At 42.0% G+C, this 20,068-nt stretch overlaps 2 protein-coding genes across 3 annotated transcripts; both read right to left on the reverse strand.

Moving 5' to 3' along the window:
- Positions 1–59: 59 nt before the first annotated feature.
- LOC103978586 (ABC transporter B family member 20) lies at positions 60–9,886 on the reverse strand. The gene is made up of 12 exons (XM_009394426.3): positions 9,656–9,886; positions 8,990–9,575; positions 7,564–7,618; positions 7,310–7,485; positions 6,956–7,156; positions 6,067–6,326; positions 5,672–5,982; positions 5,334–5,554; positions 4,900–5,240; positions 3,805–4,592; positions 3,486–3,727; positions 60–1,785 (listed from the first exon to the last, which is right to left on the reverse strand). The coding sequence occupies exons 2-12, from the start codon at positions 9,377–9,379 to the stop codon at positions 556–558; spliced, it is 4,215 nt and encodes a 1,404-aa protein (XP_009392701.2). The 5' UTR covers positions 9,380–9,575; positions 9,656–9,886; the 3' UTR covers positions 60–555.
- Positions 9,887–11,178: 1,292 nt separating this feature from the next.
- LOC103978588 (UDP-glucuronic acid decarboxylase 1-like) lies at positions 11,179–16,602 on the reverse strand. Of its 2 annotated transcripts, none has more exons than XM_065144391.1 (7): positions 15,847–16,602; positions 15,214–15,356; positions 14,948–15,027; positions 13,622–13,705; positions 13,436–13,510; positions 11,726–11,818; positions 11,179–11,634 (listed from the first exon to the last, which is right to left on the reverse strand). In XM_065144391.1, exons 1-7 carry the CDS (start codon positions 16,482–16,484, stop codon positions 11,440–11,442), a joined length of 1,308 nt encoding a protein of 435 aa, XP_065000463.1. In that variant the 5' UTR covers positions 16,485–16,602; the 3' UTR covers positions 11,179–11,439. The 2 variants fall into 2 exon arrangements, with proteins under 2 accessions (XP_065000463.1, XP_065000462.1); XM_065144390.1 differs by having other exon boundaries at positions 15,214–15,360; positions 15,851–16,601.
- Between the last annotated feature and the right edge of the window lie 3,466 nt (positions 16,603–20,068).

Below are 20,068 nucleotides of genomic sequence, written 5' to 3' on the forward strand. Positions count from 1 at the left end.
TACCTGAGCTCCTAATGGTGGTACTATTGTCCTTCCCAAATCTTGAGAAGACGAGGAAAAGAAGAAATCAATAGGCTGCATGTTCATGTGGAAAATTAGTTTTAGGAGAAAGACAGTGATTACAGAAGACACACAGCATCACCTCCACAAAAATAATATTACAGCTCTCTCTTGGAACAAGAAATTAATACACTACGGAGGCAGCATCCAGTGTGGAAATGCAGGCCTCCAAAAGAATTGATGCACAACACAAACCATGCTGCCTCGGTTGCCCATTTGTCCTCTAATCAACATAAAACATTTTTTGATCCTAATGGCACTCCAGTTTTAACAATGTTAATTATCACGACCAGTAGAAATCAACCATGTTACAAGCGCATCAATTCTCCACTCCACCCATTCTCCAAATTGTCACTACCAACATATATCACCCAGTAGCGGCGCCACTGACTATTGACATGTCACACATCCAATAACCTTCTAATGATCAAATAACAGGCGAAAGAGAACTCGATATTCTGCTACAATTTACAAGTACCACAAAAAAAAACTTGCCTAGACAAGCCGATGCTGCCGTAGGCCTTTGCTGAAATGAGGTTGCATCAACCTCACATACAAACCGTTCGTCTGCACCAACGACTCATGGGTGCCATGTTCAACTATCCTACCACCATTCAGAACGACAATGTTGTCCACATGCCTCATCATCGCTGCCCTATGTGCAATAAGAATAGTTGTCTTGTTCCCCATGATCAGTGTGCCAAGTGCCTCCTGCACCACTCGACTCGACTCGGATTCAATTGCAGAGCTTGCCTCATCCAATAACAATATAGGTGCATTCTTTAGTACTACCCTAGCAATGGCAATCCGCTGCTTCTGTCCAGGCGTCAAGTCAACTCCTCTCATGCCCACGTGTGTGTCATAACCATGTGGCAAGCTGCTGATGAAGTGGTGCGCATTTGCTATCCTTGCAGCTTCTTTCATCTCAGCCTCCGTTGCATTATGCCTCGCATAGATGATATTCTCTCTAATGGTTGTTGAAAATATAACTGGTTCCTGTTGAACCAGACCCATGTGCCCCCGCAACCATCTCAAATTGAAAAGCTTCAAATCCCGGCCATCCAACAAAATTTGGCCAGCAACAGGGTCATAAAATCTCTCGATTAAAGATATTATTGTGCTTTTACCAGATCCTGACACCCCCACCACTGCCACTGTTTGTCCCCCACTCACTTTAAGACTGAAATTGCTGAGAACCATCACCTCAGGTCGGGTTGGATAGCAGAAATCAACATTTTTAAGCTCGATGCTCCCATAAATATTAGGCGGTTTTAGGCCAGTGTTGTCATCTGGATCGATACTTGGTACACGGTCTATGATCTCAAATACTGAGGTAAGTGACTTCTGCCGTTTTAGTATATAAGGAGCAAGGCCAAATGGCTCCACCAGAGCAAAGGTTGCAAAAGAGAAAACGATATACTCTTTAAGTGCTGTGGCTATCGTTAGATAACCTTTGTCCACAGAAAAAGCAGTATACCAAAGAAGAAGAGAGTTGCAGGCAAAAAGAAGGAACTGTGAGAAGCCAAAAGCAAACCCGATTGCCATTCCATGAATGAAACTCTGTTTTAGTATTCTACTAAGCTGCAATCTGTAAAGCTCCATTATCTTGTTACCAGCACAAAATGCAACAACAGTATAAATGTTTCTAACTGCATCTTCAAGAACCAACGAGGCTTTCCTGTGCATCTCTTGAATTCCTCTGGAAAATCCAGCAAGCCACATTTTCTGAAAGTAAAGAAAATACTTAACAGATCTGATGAAATGAACAAAACATATCCACTGATGACATTCTGTATGCAAGGCTTGTAAGTAGTATAAAAGTGGTAAAGATTATGTCGGAAAATCACACATAATTAGCATGCTGACAGTAAAAGATTCATGCAAGTTGTACAAGCAAATCTACTTTTAAAGCAACAAAAGTAATAAGAGCATTCAAGAAAATGAATCAACAATTGCATGCCACCACAGCGCAACTTCTTTTGGGTAAAACAAAAATAGCACAGACTGAAGGTGCACTTCTAAAGATTATGTCGGAAAATCACACATAATTAGCATGCTGACAGTAAAAGATTCATGCAAGTTGTACAAGCAAATCTACTTTTAAAGCAACAAAAGTAATAAGAGCATTCAAGAAAATGAATCAACAATTGCATGCCACCACAGCGCAACTTCTTTTGGGTAAAACAAAAATAGCACAGACTGAAGGTGCACTTCTAAAGATTATGTCGGAAAATCACACATAATTAGCATGCTGACAGTAAAAGATTCATGCAAGTTGTACAAGCAAATCTACTTTTAAAGCAACAAAAGTAATAAGAGCATTCAAGAAAATGAATCAACAATTGCATGCCACCACAGCGCAACTTCTTTTGGGTAAAACAAAAATAGCACAGACTGAAGGTGCACTTCTATTTATATCATTCTTCCCAGAATTCACTATTGAAAGGAAAAGTTGCCGGTTAAAGAAAGAAAGAAATATAATGCAATACAAAATCTCAAGTTTCTTTCACAATTAAAATAGTGGATCTATAATGAGAAAAATAAAAGTTTCACACATAATAACCATGTTTTCAATGGAATTTCTTTCAAAATGCTATGACGGGAGGGCTGATGAACAATACTGATTTGCACAGCTCAATAGCAACATAGTTACTTGCATCAATAGTTACAGGCACTGAAAGGTGCTAGTACTGCAGATCGATGTATTTCAGTTAAAAGAATCAACATGGAAATTAGAAAGCCTTCCATAAATGTAGTACTTGGCACGGGTATTGTGCCTAAATCATTTTTGTGGCTCACAATCTTGGCTATCATCTGCATAGGAGGACTACGTCAAAGGCAGATTAATTACTAACATGAGTTGCTCAAAAAATATTCCCTATAAAATCAACAATAAACCAATGATTCTGACAGATGAAAAAACTAGCTACCATCACTTTGACCAGAAATCAAACTCCTGCGATTTGTAGACTAAGACATCAAATAAATCACAATTAGAATTATCAAGAAAAATATAATGGAGAACAGATATAACTACAATAAAATTTCACCACAGATGCCAGTTCCAACTAACATAGTAACATGTATATCTCGCTTGACAACAATGGCAAAAACAAGTCATATTAACAAACTCCAGTTATCTACAAATTATCTGGAAATAGACTTCTAAGAATATCACTGATCATTAAGACACTAAAAGCGATAATTCTCCGAAGATAGCAGACTCCCTGATATGTGTCTAACCTTCCAATTATGAAGACATCATTCAGAGCATTTATATAAGAGACCAAATAGCTGAGAACAGTAAGCTTGCAAACTACAGATCAAAGCCCTATCTCTAGGAGAGAACTTCATTTTGCATAAACCAATTGATAAAATCTCAAAGTAAATTACAGAATCATGTTGATATAGAATATTAAGCTGACCTGTGCAACAGCAGAAACTGTTAGGATGGGTAGAGTTGCAAGTGCAACTAGTGCCACCCGCCATTCTAGCAGCATACCTATAAGAATGGCAACAACAACTGCAGAAGTGTCCTGTATGAATATGGAAAGCCGGTTGCTGAATGCAGCACGAACAAATGTTGCATCATTAGCCAAACGCATGGACAATGTATCAGCACTATTCTCTTCTTCATCAAACCATCCAACTTCATTCCGCAACATTGCTACATATGAAAAGAGTTTGTCAAAAGAATAGATATGAATATAACAATAAAATGTTATTCTATAGAAAACCAATTACCTGAGAACATCATCCTCCTAACTCGCTCGGTCATTTTCTCCCCCATTATACCAAAATAGAAGTGCTGCAAAAAGTTTGCAACCACTGTGATGATACCCATACATGCAATGATCAAGCACCACTTGTTCACTTCATTATGGATATCACGGACATCTATTCTGTAATATGCTGCCACTATAAGTGCAATAGTGTAAGCAAGGAGAGGATTAAATGATCCAAAAATTGCGGCACCAGTGCTTCCTAGAAGAGCGTAAAGCCACTCAGCAAAACTGAGTTCAGTAAGCCTCCAGAAGGATGGAGGTTTGTGGCGCTGAAGGTCCTTCATCTCCTCTTTAGTGTACACATGATCAAACTGATTAAGGGGACGGCTGAAAGTCTTAGAATGAGAACGCTCATTTTTAGGATCAGATGTGAGTAATGGAGAAATAGGAGATTCTGGGTCTGAAGTATTTGAAGATTGTCGGTTTATGGAATGGACATCTATTTTAGGAAGCTCGGGCAACATCATCTCAAAACTGTCCTGTCTTTTGATAGTTGGAGCTCTTTCAGATGGTATCAAGGACATTCCATTTTCCACCATAAGCTCTGAGGGTGGGCTTTGACTCTTTGGTGACTCGTGCGAGTTATAACTGGCATCCGGCTGCCTAATTGCATGAAAACCATGTGCTCTCTGAAGAGAAGGTGATTTTGACATTTTAGGAGAAGATGGTTCCTGTAGACTTTGACTTCCTGATGAATCCTTCTCAATTTGAAAACTTGAGGGATCTTTATAGTTCCTGATGGGCATCCTGTAACATTTTAACAATAATCACTAATCCTGGTGGATTCTAAAAAGAATTATCTAAAAACAAAAAGTTATAAGAAAACTCAAATTGGGCAATATACTTGAATATGGTCACATGCACGTAGAGACAAATGCCAAAGAACTACAAAGTCAAGAACTATTGCTACAAAAAACCAAAGGGTAATGATTTTCAGCAGCCATTAAAAGGTGCATAATTTATGCCATGCTAAGTCTAAACTAGAACTTTTTGCCAAATTGTATACAAATAATTCTGTAGAAGATTTGTCAGAAATGTTTCAGCACAAAAGTACCTCTTAGGAAGCTTTGCTGCCTCCTCGCATCTCAAAAGTTCTGCATACAAGCCATCAAGATTCAGCAATTCATCATGGGTACCCATTTCCACAAGTTGACCCTCCTCCATTACTGCAATATAATCAGCATTGCGGATAAGACTAAGGCGTCTAGCTATTATTATAGTGGACCTTCCCAGCATAAGAATATCCAATGCCTCTTGAACAGCCCTTTCTGCCTCAAAATCTAGTCCACCGGTGACCTCGTCTAGTAAAAGAATAGAAGGGTTTGAAAGCACAGCACGAGCAATTGATATCTTTATTTTCTGTTCTTCAGTCAATGCCAAACCAGCCCTACCAACCTATATTGCATTCAATTCAAAAATTACAAAAAATAAAAAAGACAACAAAGATGTCTCTTGTTCAAGTTGAAAACATTTGCAAGACCAACCAACCTGTGTTTCATATCCCATTTCAAGTGAACTAATGAATGTATGTGCATGAGCTGTTTTAGCAGCTTCTTCAATCTGATCAGATGTAGCAGATCGTCCGTAGGCTATATTATCCCTGATGCTTAAACTTAACAAAGCTGGCTCCTGGGTGACTAGTCCTATTTGGCTTCTCAACCATTCCAGCTTTAGATGTTTTATATTCTCTCCATCCAATAGAACTTCCCCTGAACCAAAAGACAAGGGTACAATTCAACTTGTTAATGCATATAAAAAACTGCACATCAGTGCAAACAGAAAAAAACACATAGTCAAACAAGACAACATAATTAAAAAAGACATACCTAACGTGGGATCATAGAAACGCTCCATGAGAGGAATTATACTGCTTTTCCCGGAACCATTCCTACCAACAAGGGCCACAGTTTTTCTAGCAGGTACAGTTAGGTAGAAACCACTTAGTATGGGGATTTCTGGCCGAGAAAGATAACTGAAATATACATTCCTGAACTCAATATTTCCTTGCACTGAATCTAGGGTGTTGCCATCCTGATTAACAGTAGAATTTGAACGGCTTATCATCTCATAAAGTCTGTAAGCAGCAATTCTCCCTTGCTCAAATGAATAGAAGTTCGTAGCTGCTTGATTTAGTCCACTATAGGTGACAAAAGACTTATATAAGACAATGATAACATGGATAGAGAACAAAGTAAGATTCATGAACATATCAGACACTTACAGGCCACTTAAAATTACAGCAAATAAAGCTGTCACAATTTCACCACCATTGGCTTTTCCATGTGAAATCAGAAACCTTCCAACCCAAAGTTGTAAAGCACAAGAACATATAGCAAGTCCATATGTGAATCCAAGACCGAGACCTTGCACAAGACTAATCAATATCCCATAGCGTAGCGTAGCTTGAAGTGAGGTTGCATAGGAGTACTTTGCAAGAGTTTCATTTGTAAAGGCATACAATGTCCTAATATATGAGATTGCCTGCATAAACGAAAAATAAAAAAAATGTAAACAAAAAAGCAAATGGCTACAATATACTGATTCTGATTTTGATGATTTATCATTCATCATTTGAGCAAATTCAGTAGACTTGTTAATCTGGCTACAAGAGAAAAAGCATCTCAAGGACGAAAACAATATGGGTAATATACACATATCAAACTAATCTTACAAATCTATAAGTAGATAATCTTTTATTTAAACATGTAGGCAACTGGATCTGATGACACTCGGATTAAAGTTTTGCAGGATCATTTACTCTTTCGTCAAGTCCAACCAAGACCCTGATTCTTTTAGGTGTTGGGCTAGGATCAGGCAAAGCAAGTTCCAAACGGACATGACTTCACCAATCGACCCCAGCTGATTTATAGTGCTCTACAAAAACCAATTTCATGACGCATTTTAGCTTATCTAGATGAGTCCGCCAATAAGTCCTACTCGTGATACTGAATTTAATCTTAATCCCACAAAACTTGCTTTTATTATCTAGCTATGCCTGTAAAAGAGGTCACATGCACGAAAAGAAAAAAACTAGCAAATCTGAAATAGCTGGGATCAAGTTTATAAGGGAGAAAAAAAAAAAGAAGAAGCAAACTGCAGCAAGTGAAAACCTGTTCTGCGATGCTTGCTGCTTCAGCATATGCATCCTGAATATTTTCAGCAAGTCTATGAAGAAAAATATTTGATATTCCTCCTGCTGCAACAATGAAAGGACCAGTTGCTAGTGTTAGAAGTGCTATCTGCCAACAGTTGATCAAACCAATGATAAGACCACCAAAGAACGTTGCCATGTTATGAATATAGTTCCCAACCTGTGACACAATTGCAAAGATGCACCACCATCAAAGAACAATCTTACAATGTTGAATCTAAAATTACAAATTAGAATTCAGAATTCTTTTCTTTTGCCAAAAAAGAACTGTTAGATTGGATGAGCAGAATTACAAAAGCATCCATTACCGTACTTTTTCACTTAAAGCAGATTGGATGAGCAGCACATCACTCAACACTTGACTAACTATATCTCCATTGTTTCCATAGGTATCAAAAAAGCTCATGTCCTGGTTCAGCAGGACTTGGACATACTTTGACCTTATGACTGCAGTCTGCCTCTCTCCAGTGAGAATCCAGCATGAGACCTCTGGTAACTCATTCATTCAGTATGCATGGAGAACATATAGGCAACAGGAATATTTAGTAGAAAAGCTTTAACCCATACCTATCCAACCGGCAACAAATACTCCAACAGCTATATAAATAATGTATAGGGCATGCTGCAGATAAAGAACAAAATATTACAATTTAGCAAAGAACCAAAATTTTTGTAATAACTTTTATCAAAACAAACGAAAAAGTGATTGCTCTTCATAGATTATCTTCTATGTGGTTATGGATCCATCAGCCTTGTGCTTATAACTGAGCAGTCATGAATTGAAGTGTGCTTCTGTATATGTTTAGTGCATTGCTGGTAATTATTATAACTTGAATGTTTGTGTTTCCAAGAGTGCCTTTACTGGTTGAGGTGTTCATTGCATGACAGAGGAGAGGAGAAACTCAAAAACTATTGATTAATACTCCACATTTTGGCAACTTGTTTCTAATTCTATGTGCTTAGACTACTTGGAACTGGTTTTATATGATGCTCTTCAATCTCTTGAAGGATTCAGTTTCCAAAAGAGCAAGTGGTGAAGTTTACTTTGCGCTGACTACCCTATTTGTGTTTCCATCATGTTTCAAACACAATTGTCCCCGGAAAGTGGTTCTAAGCTATGTGCATGGGCTAATGATGTCAAAAAGGCATCAACATACCAAGATAGCCTCCCTTGAGTTACTCCACAATGGAATACCAAAGGTAACTTCTAGGTCAGGTGTTCGACTTGTCTATATTGTTATATGTGGTTTCATGTTCCCTTGAGTTACTCCACAATGGAATACCAAAGGTAACTTATAGGTCGAGTATTCAGCTTGTCTATATCGTTATATGTGGTTTTATGTGTGTACAAATGTAATTGCGGTGTAGACATCCTAAGGCTGCTGTACCATCTAGCTGGTGTACAAGAATGATATATCCTGAGCATAGAAAGCAAGAAGTGCGGCCAAGCTTCAAGTTTGTGTTAGCGACCAAGGAACTCATCAGTTCGAAGATGTCAAAATAAATCAAAGTTCCCTAAGCACTAATTACTTTCTTAACATACTAATTGCTAGAATAGGATAAATTCAGCAAAATAGGTGAAAGCATAAATTAAAGATTAAGGATGTCTACGTCAACTTAAAAAATACATAATGCTTCAAATGATTGACTGATGATTACCCAAATTGAGGATACTGCAGCAAATCTACTCGACCTAGCTAAGCTTTTATCCTCCAACAGTCCAACTACTGAAATTTCTTTCGGGCAAGCAAATGACAGCAAATTCCAACCTCATATTTCCTCAATCGAACTATGTCCCTCTAACCTATAGCACTTTCAACCCCAACAGATTAACAAGTTCATTTAGGCATAACCTTCTTCACTCTTTCAAAACAATCCATTATAGCACAACAGCCTCACCATAGGCACCGAAATGCAGGAACAAATAGTAAGTTATAACAAAAGGGGTTCAAAGTAGCAGAGGAAAAAATAAATGTACTAGAATCGAACTCACATCCTTGAATTTTCTAAACAGCAGATCCCCATTAGCGTGCATCTCGGAGTTGTCGCTCTGCGAGTTGAGCAAGTTGATGGCCCTCCCAAAGAAATGCAAGTAGATCACCAGGGCCATCCCGTGGGCGGCTGCAGCTACGGCCCCAACAGCCATCAGTGCCCAATCGACCCCATCAGCGCAGGCAAAGAGCCTCGAGAAGGGCACGGTGGCCGGCGGCGGCTCGATCTCCTCCACCTCATCCACCGCCCCATCGTCCTCCACCGGCACCGTATCAGCTCCGTTGTCCATGTACGGCGACGGCGACTCCGGCGGCTCCGACACCTCCGAGACCGGCGTCAGCGGCTGCACATGGGGCGGCGACCACCCGAACAACCCCCTCGAGACCATCATCCTCGCCCCCGATCCCTTCTCCCTCTTCTTCTTCCCCCGAAAACCTTAAACCCTAGCGACGCATCCAAAACCTAGAAATCCACCGGATCTAGGGTTTCGCCTCGCCTCCCCTCTTCCCCTCCCTCTCTCTGCCCCTCTCCGGTCCTCCTCGAGCTCCTCGTCTTCCACAGCGGTGGCTGGCCAAGCCGTCCTCCTCCTGGCAAACGCTTAACAACAATAATAATAAAAATAACAACAACAATAATGGCTATCGGAGGTTATTAAAATGGATCGAACCGAGTCGGGGCGGAGGTGGGGGTGACCGGGCCAACGATTCCACGACTCGGTCAAACGAGGTGGGCGGAAAGAGGAAAGGGAAGGAACGCGTGTGTAACAAACGATAGCTCGCGAGGGAGACGTCTCGAAGACGGGAGAAGGGAGAAGGGGGGTGGACTCGGCCGCCTCGACTCAGCGCAGGGATTCGATTCCTCGACTCGGGGATAAAAGCTAAAAGAGAGGAGGGGGAAGGGAACGCATCATTGCGGTGTGTGGCTTTTAGCTTTTCGACGGGTGTGCCCATTATTTTCTTCGCTGTCTTTTTCCCTCTTTTTAATCCTGGGCGTGAAACAGAGACGGGGTTGGTGCAGCGATCCGACGGCCGAGATCGACCGCCGCGACCGTGCCCATCAATGCGGGCCGCACCGGTGGCATTTATAGCCGTTACAACGCTTTTGCCATGACACGGTCGCGTCCCGTAACACGCGGCGTTACCGTCTTTTCGAGTAACATATAACCCTCGTAGAATGCCAACATAATTTAATGCGATGGTACTTCGATGGATGCAAGCAGTTCACTTAATTGGTGGTGTTAGTTGAATCGACACATGTAAGAATAACGTGTGTATGATGAGTTACGGTTGATTATAACGGCACCGAGAAACCGGTCCACCCGAGGCGTTTCGAGATCGTGGCAGAGGCCGTGGGACCCGCCAGGGTACGGACGACACGAGCAGCGCAGACAGGCGCTCCTCGGCTGACGTGGAGGACTTCCGAGCCTCACGGGGCCCGACTGGGTAGGCTGCTGGGTTGGGTGGCTTGCGTCCCTGCAGGTTCGCAGGCGATGACGCGTCGAATCCGTCCTTCTACGTTGACCCGGCAAACAGCGGTGGGCCACCGTGGCAGGGGTGGCGTTCCGGAGAACAGAAGCGCGGCGGGTGCGCTACCGGTGAGCGTACCGCACGCATATTGGCCCTTCTATAGAGCTGGGAACGGTCCGATTTCCGAGCTTGGCGACGCAACGGACAGCGGCTTCGGACAAAACGGAGACTGCGGCAGTTCTTTTGTTCTTATAATTTTAAAAATTATATTAGAATATTTATATTTATGAAAATAAAATATTTAATCTTATTTCGATATTACCGATGAAAATATCTGAGATAAATATAATTAAATATTTTTATTTTCGTAAATATAAAAATTATAATATAACTTTTAAAAGTATAAAAATCGACATACTAAAGATAACTTATGAGTTAACTTTGCATGAAAAAGGAAACTGATAATGGTTGAGGTAACCACGACAACAGCAATAAATTAGTAATAATCATAAGGGGAAGTGGAAGAAGTTCTTTTCAGGCATTTCAACAGTCAAAAATGGTGGTCAAAGAGTGCATCTTGGACAAAGTTGACCAATAAGATCTTGACACACATCGGGAAGAATAAACTCCGGTCAAGTCACTAAAAGGAAATCTAGTGTGGTCAAGACAAATCTGCCAGAGACCAAGCTAATGGAATGCTTGACTTGAAATAAGCCAGCCATGATGAGTCCAATAAAGTTTCCTTCACTTGATAAGACAGCATAAATACAGTAAGTTTCCTTTCTTTTAAGTTCTGAGTGGTCAAACCTATCTCACATGGAATACATAATGAAGCAACCGTTGACTGTTGGAATTTGTGGAAATTACAACAACATAGATACCAAACGATCAAGCTGATGCATAAATTACAACAACGGAGATACCGATTGATCAAGCTGATGGTGTGTTGTATGGTACAGACTCTTAACTTGGCATTCATGACAGGTCATTTTCCGTCACTTAGGATACGCTTTTGGAAGTCGGTCACCATTAGGGGTAGCCCTTGTCGCAATTTAATCTTCGGCTCCCAGTTCAGCAGTTCTTTTGCCTTGGATATATCAGGTTTTCTCATGTGAGGATCATCTGCAGTATTGGGCTTGAATTCTATGGTTGCAGAAGGATCAACAACCTCTTTCACAATCTGCAAAGATGTTGGAATTCCTGTTACTACAACATGAAGATGGGTGGAACGGATTAGTGGAATTTTATGTCTTTAAGTTTTGTGATGATACCTCAGCTAGCTCCAGCATGGTGAATTCCCCTGGATTACCCAAGTTGAAAGGTCCAATGTGCTCACTCTGCATTAGTGCTATTAACCCATCAACCTAGCAAGTTCATATGTCGAGATTGTTAAAAAGAGTTTATGTTCGTAACTCTGCCAGCACGAATCTAATGCGTGAGAATAAATGATCTGAGAAAAGGATCGTTCTTCTTAGTGATATCTCAATCAAATTCTGACTTAGGAAACTGCAAGTGAGAACAGGAAGAAAGTGCGGTATGGTACAAAAAAAAAAGTGCAGAAGTTTGTAGGCCGAGCAAACATTGATAGGCAAAGACCTCCTAAATTCCCAAAGGTCAAGACTATTACCTCCTATTCATATTCTGTCATGATCTTTTTCAACCTTTATTTCTTGCCATTTTTATAATAATCAAGAAGTGTATTTTGTAGAAGCCCTAATAGAGATCTATATCAGTGCTTGATTAAAATAATATCAAAATTTTCTTCCCTTTTCCTCCTTTTGGAATCCTTCTTATAACGAGCAAGAACAATAGAGAACACCAGCAAAAACAAAAACAACGAGAAGCCATATTTTTCATCAAACAATGACTCTTTGAAAAGATATAAGCATCTGTCAGCAAATGAAGTCATAGTAGGCTAATTTTAGAGCATGCACATTGTGGAAACTAATAAAGAAATGCCAGGCACCTACCTAAAGAAAGCATCAAGAAAGTTATTGTAAACTAATGTCGCTGGTTCTGCAGCATCTTATGTTTGAATTGGACACCTAAATATTAGGAGTGTTTATAGGGCCAGTACCTCATGATGAAGTAACTTCTACATATAGACATGCAACAACACACCGTAGGATAAGTCTAAGAATATGACTATCGTTTGCCCTATAATTGTGATAGCTGAACAGTTGTAAAAAGTAAAATTTTACATGTACTGTAAACTCCAGCTGACCATGTCTGCTGGGCATTTGTCTTATGAACTAAGCCAGTATACATAAATGATCCTATGCTAATAATAAATTAAGTTGTTATCCATATCTACATAATCTTATGATGTTGTGGACTTGCAGTATATAGTGAACACATTTCAGGTATACAAATACCATAATAGTGCTTCGCGTGCAATCAACCCAAAGTAAAATTGATAATAATGGCAAATTTAAGCCAATGGTGAAACTCTCATGTCGACATATTTAAACTCTGGGAGAAAAGGCTTGACAAGAATCTTTAAGGAGAATGATAGCCATCAAACACAACAACTATGGAGAAGAGTCCTAAGCCATTAAAAATCTCACTCTTGGTGTCACTTCCACATGGTGGGAATTCCTATTTGTTCAACTCAATATAAATGAACCCCTTCCCTGAATAAACTTAATATATTTACCATGAGAACCATAGATGGAATATATCTGGATGGTTCCTAAGTTGGAATTCTCAGATAGCAAGCTCCATGTTGATCTCAGGTTACCAGGATCTTAACAATTATCCGTGACTTCAGAAACTTAAATATCTCAAGGATGAGAAGCATTTCAAATCCGTCATTCATGCCAACCATCAAAATTTCAGGGAGAAAAGGTCAGACTAATAAAAAAATAGGTTTATATCAAAAGAGATAGGGAATTAAGGCAACAATTCGTAAAACCACAAGAGGAATCACGTAGATCAAATCTACATTTGAACACAAAAAGTACTATAGCATGATTCCATACCAAGTCTGAAACAAATTGAAAACTTCGAGTTTGCTTTCCATCGCCATAAACCGTCATAGGTTCCTTACGAAGTGCCTGCAAAGTTTAATTCCTATGATCATAACATCCTTATACTCATACTTCATGGCAACTGATCATGAATGTACATGACAAAAGAAAAGATATTGCACATGAAGGAAGAGATACCTGTGCAACAAAGTTGCTGACAACCCGGCCATCATCTAGGCACATGCGAGGTCCATATGTGTTAAATATTCGTGCAATACGGACCTGAAAATGCATCCCACATATCAATTTCATAAACAAGTTTTCTACTTGGAGAAATCTGGCAACTATTGAGCTACCGAGAAAAGTATCTGCATGAGGGCAATATATGACTTTCAAATATTAAGCCAGATTGTTCCCAAGCATTTTCTCAAGGATGAGAAAGATAATAAGTGCAATAAAATAGTATGGAACCATTAAATTCTTTATCCCGGCAAAGTTTTTTCTTGGGTTGGTTCAGTCTAAAGATACACTAACGACACGGTAAATGAAATCTCTTGTTTCTTTTATGAGCCAGTATGCAGCTATCGGTGCTGACACAGTGACACTATCTTGGCAGAAGACAATCTAATGATCACAATCCTTAGCAAGGAATCCCTTGTTTTTACTTTTCAAGTCGCAAGTGTTTTCCAGGCCCAAGTCACACCAAGCCAAGCCTTGGCTGGTCAAATTTTTTTCTTCATTTGCATTTTAGCATGGCACATGCCAACAGTGCATACAGTGTTTGTTAACCCATGATTAGAAAGGGTGCATTTACCAAGTGTCTCCGTCAGGCTTGAATCTATTTGCATGTAATAAATCAAGGTGAACTAGGATCATTAGGCTCGAGTCTATGGTATCAAGTGCACTGCATCATTCAAATTTTACAATGAACAACATTGCTTTAATCACTTTCATTTGCTCATGATATTTTAATTTATGTTTTCAAATTATGAACTTTTCTTCTTTCCCAAGACATATGATGCAAAATGCAGTTGGGAGAAGATTTTCTGTTGGTACAAATATCCAAAACTTTGATCAAATTAAACTATAAAAATACACAACAGCAAAAATATTATGGAATTATACACCTCATTAATGATGAGAAATATTATATATAAAGCCCTAAATCAAGAAGTCTTACATGTATATGCACCCAAATGAACACAAATTTTGTTTCATGTTTAAGAAGGAAAAAGACATCTAAACTTAATGCTGATATATTGCCTGGTTAAATGATTTCAAGATCTACTTCAACTAGATCATGTTTAATTAGTGAAAAACATGTGCCAAAATTATTGGTATCATTATGCAAGTGTGTTAGCGTAAGACATCAGAAACCTAACAAACATGAAGTTGAATCACTATGGGTTCTTTAGTGGCACCACATATTTAGCCATTGTCACATTTGTGCACCACTACTTCACCATGCAACTAACAATTCAAAGGGAAAAAGATTTTATTTCGAGTGTAACTGCATAAAGTCACCTCAACTTCAGCACCACGATGGTAGTCCATGGTCAAAGTTTCTGCTGTTCTCTTTCCTTCATCATAACAACTCCTAACACCTGAGGATAAACATTAACATTAAGATGTGTTTAGGTATTCGAGGGTATATTAACATACACACATACAAACAAAATGGAAATGCTTAACACTCTTTCTGATGTGTGCAATAATAGAACGAGTGTGTCAGTAGGGTTCATAGTTTTCTTCAAAGAAGCATGAATGAGATCGAAAAGAAGTTTGCCCACCTATAGGATTGACATGGCCCCAATAGGTCTCCTTCTGTGGGTGCTCAAGTGGGTCACCATACACCTCACTGGTACTTGTCAATAGGAATCGAGCTCCAATTCTCTTTGCTAAACCCAACATGTTTAGTGTTCCCATCACATTTGTCTTGTACTCAAATGTTAAGAATTTGAATCAGTTCTATCAGAATAAAACATTATCTTTGCTGCTACATCAAGAAGCCTATCATTTGCAATACCAAAAGAATCCAATCAAACATTCAGCAATACAAAGGGATAACAAATTGCTGAGAAGTTGCATAAGATTAGCAAGATGTGTCATTCCTATCTTTGCAGTGCACAAAAACAAAAATCAACAACAAACACTTGAATTAGTAGATTATCACACAAGAACTTACAAAAGATACAGTAACAAGCTATAAATTCATGCACATCAACTGAAAAAGAAAATTGCACTTTGAGGCTAAATCATCTATGGAAATAGTTTCTTTTCCAAAGCAATTACTACGACATAATTTAGAGCAGAAACGAATTTTTCTTCCAAATCCATCTCAGGTCAAAGGCATCAATTCCTCAAATCAAAGTATGAATCCTGAATAAAATGTACAAAATGGAAACCATCAGCAAACTCAGAAGGATATAATGGTCTTGATTGGGTTATACTTGTAGTGCACTGGCGACGCCGGGCAAGCGAGATGGTAGATCTCATCCACCTCCAACAAGATCGGCTCGACGACATCGTGGCGGATCAGCTCGAAGCTGGGGTTTCCAAAGTGATGCACCACGTTTTCCTTCCTCCCGGTGAAGAAGTTATCGATCACGATCACGTTATCCCCCCTGGAAAGCAGCTTGTCCACCAGATGGCTCCCGACGAATCCGGCGCCTCCGGTCACAACGATCCGCTTCGCCGGCTTCTTCAGCCCCACAGGCACCCTCCGCCCACCGCCACCTACGGCAACGCTGCCGCCGGAGGAGGAGGGGGAGGAGAAAGAGGGGTGGCGTACGCCGGGGAGGAACCCTTCGTGCAAGAAGCGATCGGAGGTGTGGAGAAGGGGAAAGGAGGAGTGGTAGGGATGAAGCAGGAAGAAGGTGGAAGCGATGACGGCGCCGGCGATGACGAATACGAGGCGCTGCTCGCGGAGGAGGTACCAGGCTGCGGCGCGGAGGAAGGACGTGGGGGCGGAAGCGGAGGCGGCAGACCGGGAGGGGGGCTTGGCAGGCTTGGCGGCGTGGGTGGGGATCTGGTGGCTGGTCTGCTTGTGGAGCTGCTTCATCGCGGGATCGGACGGCTGAAGCGCTCCGCAGGCGGAGAATTATGCCTCCAGTCCACCGGGTACGGTGAGAGCGAGGCCGACCCAGCTGAAGTGTTGAGGTGAAGAAGAGGGGGAGAGGACCATGACGAGTGACCCGACGCAGCACGTGCATTGTGCGTGCGGATGTCATGGATAAGCCCGTGTTCCTCATAATAATCTTGATGGTAATTAAAATAACATCAACAGCAAGAATAATTGACTGTTCGGCCGTTGCTGACATGGCGCTGACGTATGTACCAGAAGAGAGTGAATGGGCCCAAGATCCAAATATTGAAGCTGAAGATAACAAAAGAACTGCAGAGAAGTACGAACAACATTCTCTCCCCTATAGAAACAAAAACTAGATAAAAATTATTGATTGTCACGTTGCACATGCGACGATTTACAGTTCTACGATAGGATTTTTTTCTGAATTTTGAATAATGTTTATTGTGTCTGTTTAATCCATTTGTTTATTGAGTCGATTTAATTCAGTTAGAGTCAAGTAAAAGTTTATCTAATATTTATTTATTATTAGAGTTCAAGTCCTGATGGACTTTGGGTGGAACTCTATAAATAAGGATGTAACTGCTTCTTTTTAGTAATCTATGAAAAATACTATTCTGTCTTTAGACAACCCTAGGAGGTCGATCCCCTCGAAGTAATCAAGGAGGGTCGATCCCCTCGAAGTGATCAAGGAGGGCCGGTCGATCCCCTCGAAGCGATCAAGGAGGTCGATCCCCTCGAAGCGATTAAGGAGGTCGATCCCCTCGAAGTGATCATTATCATCCCATTTCTCCCCTTTCTTCGACGATAAGACTTTAGGGTCTTATCATTTGGTATCAGAGCCTACGATAAGACTTGGGGTCTTATCATTTGGTATCAGAGCAACGATCCTTGGCGAAACCCGCCGCAACCTTGCTTCCCTTCTTCCGCACCACCACTACAAGGCAACTCTTTCTTCACCGTTGTCGCTGTTTCCCCGGCCAGCGACCTTCGACCACCGCTCAACCTTCTTGCTGCCTCATCTCGCACAAAAAAAAAAAAAAAAAAAAAACGAAGGAAAAAGAAAAGAAGAAACACGAGAGGAAGAAGAAGCCGCAGCCACCCCTGCGTCCCCTGCTTCCGGCCAGCCCACCCGCCGCTGTTGCTCTCCGGCCAGCGCCCACCATCGCCCCGCTTCCCGGCCGTCGACCACCACCGCCGCTGTTCCCCGGCCAGGAGACGACGCTGCCAGCGTCCATCCCAGCCCTACTGCCGTCGCCCGCCTCCCTTTGCGTCGCACCGCAGCCGCTCGACTCTTCTCCTCGGCGATCGTTGGTGACGCTGCTCCCAGTCGCGCCACCATCGCTGCCTCTCTACGGCAACCCTAGCCGTGTCCCCCCCTTGGGTCGCAGCCGCAGCCCCTCGTTGCAACGGTTGCAGAAACAGAGTTCCTCTGTTGCCGCAGCCCCTCGTCGATCGCAGCCACGCCTCCACCAGCACTCCTCTTCCCTCCAGCACCGTTGCCGACCAGCCGACCCATCACCGCTGCGGGCCACCGTGCGACGACCGCCGCACGCCTTCCAGCAGCCGATCCTCCTTGCTCTGCATCCGTAGTGCCAGAAACAGGGCAACTCACCGGTTGCCCTTGTTCCCAACCGTGACACCGCCGACTCCTCCTTCTCCACCGCTACCGCTGCTTCTCGACCGCACGATCACCGCCACGCCGCCGTTTCCAGCATCGCCAGCGGCTCCGGCTGTGGTGCGATAGAAACAGAGCACCCCGTTTCCCATCTCCAGCATCGTAACTTCCCGGCCAGTGACGATGCTCGCTGCCTTTTTCTCCACCGCCAACGCTGCGCTCCGGCCAGTGACCACCGGTGCTTCCAGCCACCGCAGCCTTCTCCTCAACCGCTCGTGATCCTTCCGGCCAACTCCTTCGGTGGTGCGACAAAAACAGAACCACCACGCAGCAACAAAAACAGTGGCACCCTCTACTGCCGTAGCTGTCGATTGTAACCACCGTCGTCGCTCCCGGCCAACGACCAACCCCTCGTTCTGCAGCAGTCGCCCTCCAACAGCGAACGCAGCAACAACAGCAAGTACGCTGCCTTGCCTCAACCCCAACAGCGCACGCAACATCGATTCCTCTTCTCAACCTCGGTCGCATCAACGCTGCCTCCCCCTTGCTTAGCATATTCTGCCACAACCACAGGTTGCCATCACCGCAGCCTCAACCCCGTTGCTCGGCGATCGCCCCTTGGGTCGCAACAGCTACAGTCACATCAACGCAATCGCCTTCCAACCCCGGTGCTCTCACCACACGCAGCGATAGAAACAGGGTAGCTACTCTTCCTCCAACGCAGCGACTGCAGCACTGTCATTGGCGTCCGCCTCCTCGGCAACTTCGCATCGACAGTATTGATGCCCTTGACCGACACCAAAAACAGGAGTTGAGATTACAGATTTGCAGTCATACGCAATGGCCACCGATAACTCAGTGAAAGCACAAATGGAAGCATTGGAAATTAGAATTGAGAACCGGTTATAAGAAGTACTTAATGATTTTAAAAAGGACTTACTGGGGAGCCTTATGACACAAATTACTCACACATGAAGATGAAATTTTCGAGATGGAAAGATGGAGATCCGACCAATTGGATCTCTAAGGTAGAAAATGTTTTTCGTTTTCACAGAACCTCAGAAGAATCCAAGGTAGAAGTGGCCTCAATCCAACTCGAGGGAGATGCACTCCAGTGGTACGATTGGTATGAAACTTTTCACGGAGTTCCTTCGTGGGAGCAGTTCAAAAGAGGGCTTCTTGTTCGCTTTGGCCCATCCGAATATAAGAATATTGATTGCCAGCTCGCCAAAATTCATCAAACTTTTACAGTGTTAGAATATCAGAGTAGGTTTGAAAGATTATCAAATCAAGCTAGAGATTGGTCGAACCGACAACTTCTGGATACATTTATTGAATGACTTATTCCAGAGATCCGATGTGAAGTTAAGGCTCGTCAACCCCGTACTATGATAGTTGCGATCTCATTTACAAATCTACATGAGAAAAAAATTAGCAAGGAAAGATCAGCAAGGGGTTTGTATTATGATGAAAAATGGAGTATGGAGCACCGATGTAAACAAGGGCAATTTTTGATGATTGAACCAATTGGAGAGGAACCGAAAGCTAAGAATGTGGACTTCGATCATGAAGGTATAAATTCTAATGAAGATGTTGGACCTACCATATATACAAGGCATGCATTAACCGACTACTCTAACCCGCAAACTATGGAAGTTGGCGAAACTCTGGAACATCAGCCTGTTATAGTTTTGATTGATACTGATAGCACTAATAATTTTATGGACAGTGAGATTGTTGACCGATTGGCCCACCACATTGAAGACTATGACAGATTCGAAGTAAAGATCGTTGATTGACGGATTTTCACTTGTGATAGCAAAGGTTTAAAGATAAAATTGATTATACAGGGCCAGAAGTTTCATGCAACAATTGCTACATTGAAAGACCGACTTGTTACTTACACTATTAAAAAGTGGAGATCATACTTACTTGATCAACG

The sequence above is a fragment of the Musa acuminata genome, chromosome BXJ3-3, assembly GCF_036884655.1.
Source record: "Musa acuminata AAA Group cultivar baxijiao chromosome BXJ3-3, Cavendish_Baxijiao_AAA, whole genome shotgun sequence".
NCBI lineage: Eukaryota > Viridiplantae > Streptophyta > Magnoliopsida > Zingiberales > Musaceae > Musa > Musa acuminata.